The 13,066-nt window shown below is 25.2% G+C and overlaps 1 protein-coding gene across 3 annotated transcripts in view; it reads left to right on the top strand.

Moving 5' to 3' along the window:
- Positions 1–13,066, top strand: part of LOC129975980 (multidrug resistance-associated protein 1-like) — a 63,880-nt gene that overhangs the window by 18,547 nt on the left and 32,267 nt on the right. For 2 of the 3 annotated variants that reach the window (XM_056089295.1, XM_056089296.1), the window contains exons 8-12: positions 257–388; positions 3,184–3,358; positions 8,592–8,846; positions 11,221–11,286; positions 11,370–11,507. In XM_056089295.1, coding sequence (XP_055945270.1) covers positions 257–388; positions 3,184–3,358; positions 8,592–8,846; positions 11,221–11,286; positions 11,370–11,507 — 766 coding nt within the window. Of the gene's footprint in view, positions 1–256; positions 389–3,183; positions 3,359–8,591; positions 8,847–11,220; positions 11,287–11,369; positions 11,508–13,066 lie in introns of those variants that run through there. The other variant, XM_056089297.1, reaches the window with a different exon arrangement.

The raw sequence follows: 13,066 nt of genomic DNA, 5'->3' as shown, positions 1-13,066 counted from the left end.
ATGATTGAAATATACTTTAATTACAGAAACACTAGTAAAATTAAAACATGTCAAACTTCAAATGTGTTAATATATTATCTTATTTAGTCATGAAAGGAACATATTTCAGGATTTAAAAAAAAAAAAAAAACTTTTTTGAAACTTTTCTGAATGTGAATACATAATTAATTTTCAATTAAAGTTTAAAAATGTATATTGAGGTAATATTTTTCCATATTTCTATTAAATTTAATTTTTTTGTTACTTCATTTTCCAGATTACCAGGAAAACATGAAAATATAAATCTTCTTTGGGCATTATTAAAAGCATTTTGGCCATGGATTGTGGGAGCAGTACTTATAGAAATTTTGTTTGTCATTATGCTACTAATACCACCACTTCTCTTAGAGTAAATATTTATATTTATATTTATTGTAATTCATTAAAACTGTTTTTTTACTTGTAATTTTTTTTGTGGATATTTTTTTTGTATAAATGTTATATATTTTTATTTTTAGATGGGTAATAGCAAAAAATAAAAATGTATCAAATAGAAAAAAGTTTAAATATTTTTATACATTTGTTAGAAAAAATAATACATATATGTAGATTAATATATAATCAAACATTAAGATTTCTGTTTTAAATTCCTTAATTCACCATTGTTTTCTTTTAGTTATAAAATCATGAGAGACAATAATAAAAAAAATCAGATATTATGTTCACTTTTCCATTTGTTTTAAACATATATTTCATTATGTAAGTTCTTCTTCACGCCACCCCCCAAAGAAAACTAACCATGACATATTTCTGCAGAAATGTAGTTAATACTTTCATAACTAAATTTTTTTTTATAAAACTTGAAATCATTTAATTTTCAAGAGATATTTCTGTAATATTTTTGACATCTCAATCAATTTTGGTATAAATGTTTTATTTGATTTATATTTTGCCTATGGAACAATGTGTTTCCTAAATTGTTTATATTTTTAGGTAAAACAGTACAGTTGTTTATTTTTATGATTTTGTTTTATACTTACATAGGGAAGGCAGGGGGTTGAAAATTGAGTTTGGGTTAAGATTTAGTATAATGGTAGTATACACTTAGAATGTTCATTCTTGAAAATATTAAAGCACAATAGGCAGCTAATTTCAAGAAAATGGCCCTCAAACTTTCAACATAGTTTATATATTAATGAAGTGTCGCCATTGCCGAAACCTGAATATTTTAGTGGATAAAGCACTGGCATAGCATTCCGAAACACAAATTCAGTCCTGTGCTAGTATTTTTTTGCTTTTTTTTTCCATTTGTTTTTTTAAATTACTTCAAATTAAGTTTACAGTTACAAACTGTTTTAATTAATGTTTTCATGCAAAAATAAATATTTATTTCTCCTCTTCTTGGATTATAATTTAATTTTTAGAAGAAAAATAATTATAACTATGAATGTGTTTTTTAAATATTCAGAATTACTTAAATTAAATTAGCAATTTAAAGATGGTTACAATTCATGTGTTACTCATTCTTGTTTGGAAAAATAAATAAACTTTTTTACTACCTGAATTATATATTTAATTTAAAAAATTAAAGATATGAACACATTTTTCTTTTTAAAAATTATTTAAATAAAGTTATGGTTAGTTTTAATTAATATGTAACTCCTTTATCAGAAAAAAATAAATCTCTCTCAAAATAAATGTTCATTCACCTAATATTTGAATCATAGTTTTAATTTTAAGCAGGAAAAATATTTACAAACAAAAACTTAAAAGATGATTTACCTTCAAAATTAATTCAATTATACAAATTTCCTTTACCTTAAAAAAATATTTGTTTTCTTCAGAAAATAGGGTAATGTACAAAGCATATCATATAATGTTTCTAAAAATTGTGATCACCTGCTTTCACATTTCATAATTGAACACCTGCTTTCTATTAATATTGAGAATGTTTGATTATATAATTTTATTAATTTCAGCTGTTTTTTTTAATTACTGATATAAATACAGCTTTGAGTTATAACAAATAATTTATCATTATTAAAATCCAAAAATGTAAGACTTTTAGTGATTTTAAGATAAAAATAGTTATTTAAAATATTTTTTAAAGTTAAAATTATATTTATAATTTTTTAACACTTAAAAAGTTTAATTATAATTATTATTTAAGAACTGCATGAATGAACAGAATTATTTTTCTTTTAAAATTTAAGTTATAATTTATGTATTAAGGAAAATACATTTATTTTTCTATACAAAAATGAATATATTAATTTAAACCATCTTTAAATTTTAATTTAATTTAAGTTTTTTCTAAATATTTAAAAATAATGCAGTCATATTTATAATTTTCTTCTAAAAATTAAATTATAATCCAAGAAGTAAGAGAATAAATATTTAATTTTGCGTGAAAAATAAAAAAAAATGTATTAAAACTTTTGGTAAATTATTAAATTAATTTGAAATGATTTAAAAAGAAAAAAGACTTTTCCAGTACTGAACTCAGATCTTGTGAATGCTATGCCAGTGTTTTACCCACTTTACTATTCAGGTTTCGGCAACAGTGACACTTTATTAGTATATAAGCTATGTTAAAAGTTTGAGGGCTATTTTCTCAAAAGTGGCTGGCTATTGCGCTTTAATATTTTCAAGAATGAACATTCTAAATGTATACTATCATTATACTAAATCTCATCCCGAACACAATTTTTTACATCGTGTTCTCCCCTGGTTAAATTATGATAAGAAAAAAACTCATCCGTAACTGCTTAAAAACATAGCTGAAGTTAATTAATTTGACATAATATATGTACTTATGGCATAAAAAATCATTTCTTCTTTAAATGGTTAATTTGAGTCTATCGCATATTTCTCAAAATATTAAATATTTTCTTCCCATTTAAATTGATAATTCTACCAAAGTATCTACTGCTTCTATCAAAGAAATATACTGATTTTTTTTAAATGCTAAATAATTAATATCTTTTTATAAATTTGTTAGTCAACTGTTTCTAATAATATGATTCAAATTTTTCCACAAATTTTCTGAGACTAGTTTAATGCTATTAGAATTCAAATGAACCATCATTTTTAGATGGCAATAAATGCACTTAAAGTAACATGTTTGCATAAACATTCAAAGAAAATTTGGATGTACAAAATTGTCTAGAATGCTTAAAAACTCTATTGTTTTATTCTTTTTAGCCGGATTATTGATTTTACAACTGGAGACCAATATACTTGGAGAGGATATCTTTATGCAGTTTTGATTTTTTTTACTGATTTTATTGGAAAATTATTATTAAACAATGCAGTCCATTTAATGATTATTTCAGGTATTCAGTTCCAATCTTCTCTAATGGGAGCACTTTTTAGAAAAGTAAGTAATTTTTTATGTATTATAGTAACATTTTATGGTTGAATAATATCATATCAATCTGCTATTTCATATCAGGTATTTAAAATTAATATAGACTATAAGATAATCATGTATTCAATATCAGTTTTTGGCTTTGGTTAATGCCTTGGTGTTTATGTGATTTTATTATAATATTTTGCTTTTATTTAATTTGTATTTTTTATTCTTTGTATATTTATTCATACAGTAAGGATTAATACTGAACTTAGATGGTGCAGTATGCACTAAATCATATGTGTGTTTGGAATGTGGGGGAGGCGCACTTAAGCTTTTTTGTAAACACTTGTCCCTGAGAGTTGGTGTGAAACTGGTGCAAGCAGGCACTGCTCGCTCTTTTGTTAGCGGCAAAAAGAGTCATTCGTTCTCTCTTTGTTAGCGGCAATATCTATTTTAAATGTAAATATTATGTGTTTCCTTGTATATGTGTGATCATCGTCCATGTGTGTTGTTATATGTGTGTGTGTGTAAAAATAAATAAGAAAAAGACAAGAAAGAATCTTTCCTTGGCTTAAACACACACACCCAGCTACACTTGGCTTTGATTAATGTTGATTGACTATTATGGTAACCATGAATTAATTCACATTCAATCAGGTGAATATATATCAAACTGATGCAAAATATTAGGTTATTATAGCCTAGTTTGTTGTCTCCACTTGATGATGTTACAAGCGTGCATTATTTTTTTTATAACTATGTATATATTTCCTGGCTATTATTGCTATTTATACCATAAATTGGTGTACATGCCATTGGAGAATCTTTACCTTCTCTTATGCTAATTTTATCAGCAAAGGACATCAATTCCTCCATTTATCCACCCATCAGTTAAAACCAAAGCCACTGATGCCTACTCATCCATAAGTCTTCTGAAAAAACAAAATCCTAATTTGGAATAATATTCCTATTAGAATTAGATGTGAGAGAATCAATATTTACAGAATAGCCAGTTTCATTCTGACAGAAAAGAATCAGCTAATGGCTGTATTATAAGCCTGAAGTATTGGGTACAATCATTGGTGGCTTTGGATATGTTGTGGCTCTAAGCAATGTGCATTACGAGACTCCTTTTTAAATGAAATGGTCTGTTTAATTTCACATTTTTTAATATTATATTGATGCTTTATTTTAGGTTATATTAAGATTGTAAATATGTTTTTAAAAATTTATTACATCTCCATACTATCCAGCATTTATGTATGCACACAATGTTATTGAAGCAGATGCCTAGTTTTTTTACAATTCTAATAACCAAATAAATATATTAAAATATATAGAAATTTGACTAAATATACTCGCAGAGTCAGCCTTCTCTGGTGCCTGGCACCTTCTCTAAAGGTGCCTGGGTGCAAAAAAACCATTTGGGGCCCTAAATGCTTTGTAAAGTAAAAAAAAAAAAATTACAAACATGAACGTATATTACGAATGCGTGTTCATATTTTTATTTAATGTGTGATTTTGTTTATGCTATTAATTACATCAGAAAAATTACAATATTTTTCCATTTCTTTTTCTATGCTTAATATAGCAAGTAGATATAAGCATTCTGCATATATGCTTGACCAAAAACAATTCTTTATTAATTTTTAATTTGCTGAGAGAGTGCTCGGCACTCTCTTCTCTGTAGTAATTGGTAATGTAGAGAAGAGTTTTAACACAGTTAATAGACTTAGAAATAATTCATCATAATTATTATTTAGTATGTATTGGAGTATGTAATGTGCATTATTTACATCTTTTTTTTCTTTTTTCTTACCAAAATCGAATCCTGTGGCAAACCAATTTCCTAGTTTAGATCTTCATCTACATCTTTGGTATAAAATTTTACAAAGTTATTGGGACATTTTTCTAATTGATTTTTTTCTAAATTATTGGTTGAAACAATTAATTTAGAAACACATTAATTAATTTGAAATACTTTTAACTCCTACCTTCTATCTGTATAATAACAGTATTAATTACAGTTTTAAGAAATAATCTCTAAATTCCACTACTGGGTTTTTATAACTTCTGCTTTTTTGGAATTAATATTTTCTTTTTCAAATTCTTCCTCAGGAAAATGCTTGAAATATTCAAACTATTTGCTATTACTTTTGCTTTGTCTAAAAATGTGTTAAATTTTATTCTTATATTTTGGATTTTAGTTTTAATATTATTAACTAAATTAAATCAATCAAGAACAATTGCTTCTATTTGAAATAGTCTATTGATAGTGTTAAATTCAAACAGTATTATAAACCATACTATTAGACATAAAATAAGTGGCATTTTTGGTTTTCAGCAGTATCCAGCCTACTCTTAGCTTTGAATACCACTGTATTATCAATAAATTCTTCTAGGCATTACAATGCTGTTCAAACTGTGTATATGCTGTTTTAATCGAATCTGTTTGGTTTCCCAACGAGTATCGCATAATAGTTTATGAGTAATGTTTTTGAAGAATTTCCTATCTTTTTATAAATACCAAAAAATGAGCAATATAAAAGTTGCAATATCCAAAAAAAATTTATGATATAGCAGCATCACAAATTAATGGAAGCAGCAAATTAATGGAATAAATTATGGAAGCAGCAAATTAATGGAATAAATTATGGAAGCAGCATCACAAATTAATAAATTAAAAGAATGTGATAGAAAAGGCACATAAATTGTGGGAGGTTTTAGAGCAATTATTTTACATTGTACACCTTTATATTTTCCATTCATGCTGCTGCCGTTTTCATATGCATGTCCTCTACAATTCATAATATCTAAATCAAGCTCACTTAATCTTTTACTGGTTCTTCTCCAGTCACATCAGCTACTTCAGTAAGCCTCCTTATAAGTGACTCATTTATAATTAATCTTTTTCTTCAAAATTTGCATATTTAATAATGACTAAAGTTTGTTCCTTATGGAAAATATCAGGAGTATAATCCATTTGGATGCTGTATTACATGGCTGCTTTTATATTGTCTTTGATTTTGTTAAATACTTCATTTCCTAACACAGAAATAATTTGTTCCCGTGATCTTTGCGCACAGTTCTATTTTTCTAATTTTTATTCTGTTTATGTATTCAATTAACACAGTCATATTTACATAATAAATTGATTATATTAAAAAAATTATATAATTAGGGGCTTCTATTATTTCAAGGTTTCCACGAAGTGGAAGTTTATTACATGCTAAAAATAAATCATTTACAATTCTTTGAAATAATAATTTAAGTTGTTTCGTTTCTTTATTTATAGAAATTTATTTTATCAATAATAGAACTTAAATTTAGTCCATTTTGTAATTCTTTACAAGCTATAAACAAATTAAAATGAGAAATAGAACATTCATCATCCTAAATTACATTTGACATCGATCTCCAGTTATTATAGCATCCTATAAATCTTGTAGATTGTTCATTTCCTCTTCTTTTGGAAAGTAGTATACAATTAAAAGAAAATACCAAATTTTGTGTTTTTGAATACATTAATCAGCTACGAAGCTGGTTATCACCATTTGACCTTTTTCTTAAAATAGTACACTGTGGAAAATTTCTACCTACAGCATTCTTCCAAAACTTTTTTTGTGTTGTAGAGATCCGATTTATACAACATTCTAAACTTTTCAGGTATAATACTTGGCTATAAACCTGGATCACTTATATTCACCTGTTCATATATGTTATTATCATTTTCATCCTTATTTTCTGATTCAGTCATATTTGTATAAATAAGAATTCTTAAACGAATTTCACATTGTCTACATTTTTATTTCAAGATTGTGTAGTTTGTGCTGAAATTTCTTCTCCAATTGAAGCTTGAATTGTAACTTCTGAAGTCAAAGCAATTTCCTTGCCAGAATTACTTTGTAGACAAGAAAATATATCTACTGGTGACTTCTTGAAATTTAACTTTTCTTCTATTTTTTTTTTCTTTTCGGTTAATTTTCTTTTTTGACACACAGAGAGATATTTCCTTGCCATGGACACAATCAATCTAATAATGTTAAACATTTTATAGTATGAATTTTCAAAATTCTATATGCAATCTTGCATAATAGGTGAGGTTAATGACCGTAAATCTATTTAGGTTTATAATGTGTTGCATACTTGCAATAGACTGTAATATATTTGTTAGCATCGTATACTTCCACCCATTTCCAACCACATCAGTGCATAGCATCCTCCGCACCCCCCCCCCCCCCCCCAAGATGGCTAGACCTGTATGCTTGATAAAAATTTAATAATTTCCTAATATTTTATCATTTATAAAATGCTTAGTTTTTACATATTTATTTGCTAACTAGTAAAGCACAGTTTTTAAATTTATATTGCAACTCCCTCCTAGCCCAGCTACTGTAGACAACTATTTAGTTTGCCTAGTTGGAAATCTGCTCCTTGGAATAGAAAATTATCAGAATTAATTTGTACTTGATTCAGCAAAACTGAGTATCAACCTAATCCTATGAATTAATATGGATTGTTGATGCTTAAAAAAAAGAATGAGACTGATTTTATGTAAAAAAGAGAATGCATTACGTCTGTTAATGCTTATTTTTTCACTAAAATATGTGTATAATGAAACTTCAATTAAAAAAAAAGTATACAAGAAGTAATTACTATACCTGGTTTGATTTCTCAATCTGCATTTGCCTTTGAGAGAAAATGAACTTGAATATAAAAATGAACCTTTTCTATATTATTGCATTATTTAGAACTTTCAGAAAAATTGTTCTCTATAAATAATTTTATAATTTTTCATTCTAATATCAATAATATAATATTTTACATTCTTTCATACAACATTAACAATAATATAAAAAACAAAAACAAGTTTTATTTTATTAAAAGAGAGTGCATTATAAAAAGGTAATGCAGTGATCCTATATAATCTTTTTAAAAAATCTTTATTAGTTTTAATTCAACATTTGTTATATTTATGATTTTTAGATTAACATTTTATATAATATTTTTTAACTATTTATTTTTGCTAATTTAAGTCTTTAAATTCATAACTTTTATATTTAAATATGAATTTTTTTTCTGATTTTCTTTAATTATTTATTAAAAAAATATGCTAGTTTAGATTTTTTTTAGAATTGAGAAATCTGAAATCATTTTGAAAAGTTTACATTTTTTTAAAAAGGACTTCATTTAAAAAATGAATCAAATAAAAATAAACTATTCTTCAGTTTTGTAAATTTTTAAAATTTTCTTTCAGAATTTATCTATGGCAAATTCTGCTCGGAAAGATTATGATAGCGGTGCATTGATGAGCTTATTAACTGTAGATGTAAAGAGGATTCAATGGTTTACCGAACAATTCAGTGCCTTGTTTACAGTGCCATTTAAAATAACTCTTATTATTTATATAATGTGGCAGTACATTGGGGTATCTACTTTAGCTGGTGTTGCAGTTATTTGTATTCTGTTTCCATTCAGCTATTACGTATCAAGAGTTGGTTGGAAATTTAATGTAAGTAATATTTTGTTCCTATATGATTGTATTGCAGTGTTTTCTTGAATAAATGATGAATTTTGTCATCTTAATATAGCCTCATGTTATTTAAATTCTTGCCTTAATATGAATGTGAAAAACTTATTTTCAAACTATTTGCACATATTTTTTAGTATTCTTCATTGTGAATTATTATTCGTTATTATAATTTTTAAACATCTGTTTAAGAAAGTGCAAATAGAACTATTTAAACTTCAATTTCTGATTATTTTTGTCTGTTTTTCTTGGAATAGTTGCAAAATTTTAGTACTGATGTGTTTGATAACTTGCATATCTGAATCAATAATAAATTTTGTCCTGAAAAAAGTAAAATAGCATTTCTTAGTATTTATCTTATAACCATTAAGAATTAGTGTTTCTTAATATATCATTACTTAGTGCACACTTATGTAAAGGATTTCAAACTACCTTTTTGTACTATCAGGAGTTAAAATAAATTTTCTTTAGGCCATTAACTTCTTCACTACGATATATTTTTGAATTATTATTAAAACTTGTCATTTTTATATTTTCAACAGCCAAATGATATATCATGATAGTTCAAATATCTGTTACAAATATAGACTGAAACATTTGATCATCACGAGAATTTCAGTTTAAATTTGAAAATGGAGTATAATTTCTAAGTATGGTCAATGCTGCAATAGAATAAAAAGGAAAAGAAGAAACCCGTGCTATAGAGTTTTCACATTCGAAATTTTTTTTTTTATTGCATGTGCACATGAAAAAATGCATATATAAAGTGTAAACGTCACCTTTTTTTCACATTTTTTGTTGATACGAAAAAAAAAAAAAAATCGACACTCGTGTATTGACTGTCTCTTATATTTTTTTTATTTTTGAATCTGTTTTTTTTTTTTCATAAATGGGTTAATATTAATTTACTTTCTACTTTATTTCTTTTCCTGTAAATATTTAAATGAAGTAAATAAATCTCAGAGAAAATTAAAGTATCCTTGAATACATTTAAAAATTTTTCCTCCAATATTTGCTATGGAGGGCATAGAATAAACTTTCTGAACAAGCATTTTTCTAAGGATAATTTTCTTTCATTTTAATTAGATATCAATTGTTACTGAATTAATATAATTCAAAATGCAAAAAGTCATCTATCTGGTATTCATTGTAATTGTTTAATTGCATAGGAAATATATATTTTCAATGAATTCAAGTGAGTAATTAAGAGATATTTTGCAGTACTATTATTTTATGTGACGTCAAATTGCCAATACTTTTGTTAATGAATTTCTTGGGCTTACATTTTGCATTTTGATGAGCTTTTAATCTTTTAAGAGACTTTATTTTATTCATTTTCATGATTAAAAGAGGACTAAATAAATTATATTTGAATTGCTTTTAGATATTTATTTCCTCTTTTATATTATTTAATTATTTTTTTTACCAATTTTTCTTTTTTAACTGAGTATAAGAAACAAGATTTGATGAAAAATTGTTGTTTTCCATCTATTCATATTTTTCAAAAAAATATTGATATACGCTAGTATTTAGCAAAGCAGGTATAATATTAATTATAATATGCCATATTAATATGAAGAATTTTACCTCATTGATGTTCATTTATGTTCTCTATGAATTAAAATAGTGTCAATTTTCAAACCAATTTGTTGTAATTTGCTAGGAAATTGAAACAGTACAACATCTTCCTATACTTTCATGAATATTTTGATATTTAATGGCGTTTCTCATTGTGCTGCAGTATTCAGTAATTAATTTAGAAATTAGTTATCCAAATATTCTTTGGAAATACTAGATCTGGCTGGGATTAAGAGTTGTTAGTTCAAACTTTACAACATCTGAAAGCATTTTGTAAATAAGCAATGTTTTGCTTATTTAGAATGTTCTATTGAAATATTAATATACAGTCTGGAAACTTAAAGAGTTGAGTTATTATTGGAGTAGTATGAAAAGACTGAGATTACTCTTATTTTTTTATAAGTTCATTACCAAAGAATCAATAACAAAAAATTGATTCTTAATTAATGATGGAAAATAATAGGGGGAAAAAAAACTTTATGAAACCTCAGGGTAGATTTTTTTTAGATCCAAGTTTTCCATATGTTTTATTACAAATGTATTATAGTGCTTAATTGTCTTCTTAAAAAGATTATTAATAAATAAAAATTCAGCATCTAATGTTTTCCAGAAAGGTTTCCTGTGATAATCATATTCAGTTAATTTTAAGGATATTGTAATGCTATGCTTATTTTTAGTTTTTAGTCATTTTGTATTGCATGTAAATTTTAGAAGTTTGCTTGTATTATCTCTTGTATGCAGTTGAGTTATGAGTGAAATAAATTATTTTCATTTATAGGACAAACAGATGAACGTGAAGGATTATCGGTTAAAATTAATGAATGAAATTTTAAATGGCATAAAAGTAAGTATTTTTGAATTTGTTCCATATAATGCATATTTCTAATCAGCAAACACTAATTATTTTAATTATTAATATTTCCACAGATCTTGAAACTGTATGCTTGGGAAATACCATTTGCTGGAAGGGTATCTGATACAAGAAATGAGGAAATAAAATGGATTCGTTACTCTTTCTTCTCATATATATTTACCAATTTCATATTCTTCTGTGCTCCTTTCATGGTAAGATTTTTTCATGTATATATGCTGAAAACTAAAAGCACCTAAAAGTTATTAAAGTATAGAAACTAAAAATATTCACTTATGTTTTTTTTTATAAAATTTTAAAGCATTTTCTTTACAACTAAGCTGATTTTTCTCTGCTTTTATTATTAATAAACTATTGGTACAGAAGATTTTGATTAACTGTCCAAATTTTGAAATTGTGCAGATTTAGATTCAATAAAATTTACATCATTTCCTATAATGAAGCCATATTGAAACAAGAATTATTCCATCCATATTCTGATGTCATTCATTGAAATATTAATTTTTTGTTTTGTTTCTTTATTTTGTCGAAAGATAAAAACCCCTCTTAAATGCATACCTTTATTAAAATATTAAATGGCTTTTTCAGAGTAGAAATATACATCCTATGTATCTGAATAAATTTTTTTTTCCAAATTTCTTTTTTACTGTCTGATTTATTTTTTGAATGCCAAAATTTGGCAGCAAAATTTTAAAAAAAATCTCTGGTGGGGATTAAGTTACTGTTAAACAGAAAATCCAGAATAATTTAATCTTTTGCTGGAATTATTAATGACAAAAATATTAATGAATTTAAAATGAAAATATTGTTTTCATACAGAATACTATGGTAGAACCCCAATCATCTGTAGCCTATTGTATGAATCTCCAACTATCCCGATCGACTTCAGGAGAAAAATAGAAGGGGAAAAAAAAGAAGAAAAGAAAGAAGGGGGGGGGAGAGAGAAAGAACTGAAAATGTCAAAATTCAGAAAATAATAGTGGATCTGTGTATTCCCCCTTCTGCTAATGAAATTATTTTGTTACATCTAAAATAGAGTACTTATATAGTATGCAGTTAATAAGTAATTTTAAGTAATATATATACAATAAGTAATATATATATATATATAATGAAACTTAAGATAGAAGTTATGATTTTTACTTATATGTAAACAATTTCTTTTGCTTTCAGTTTGTTAAATTGAATTTTTTGAATTAAAGTTTCATTTTTTTTGTTTGACTTTTTTTTATGTGATTTCTTAATTTTGTCTGAATTCTATATATCTGTATTAGCATGATCTCTATTTATTCCAGATAATTGAATTCTAGTGTAATTAAAAACCTTTTTTAAGTTTGATTATTGAAACATTTTCACACCACATGGATTTCTATTATTCATTGAAAATTGTTGATAATTATATTAAATTAAGCAAAAAATATTAAGAATTTAAAAAATTTAAGAATAGTAAACAAAGCATCATTTATAAAACATTTTAAAGTTATCTTTGTAACATTTCACACACTATGTTTCAAATGTTCTGAACTGTTAGCTATGTCTTTGAAATAATTATTTAATAAATTGAAATTTAATCCCATTTTTTTTTATTTTAAAACCAAGAGACTTTTTAAAAAATGTATGCTCTGTTTTAAAAAAAATCCTTATTACAACCATAAATATAATGAACATGTCTGCCCGTTTAGTGTGATATCATTTAATGTATCAATAATAATTATTTGAGACATTTCATCGATTATTTTATTGTTTCATGTAG

This window comes from Argiope bruennichi, chromosome 7, assembly GCF_947563725.1.
Source record: "Argiope bruennichi chromosome 7, qqArgBrue1.1, whole genome shotgun sequence".
NCBI lineage: Eukaryota > Metazoa > Arthropoda > Arachnida > Araneae > Araneidae > Argiope > Argiope bruennichi.
This window is presented reverse-complemented; position numbering and strand designations above follow the sequence as displayed.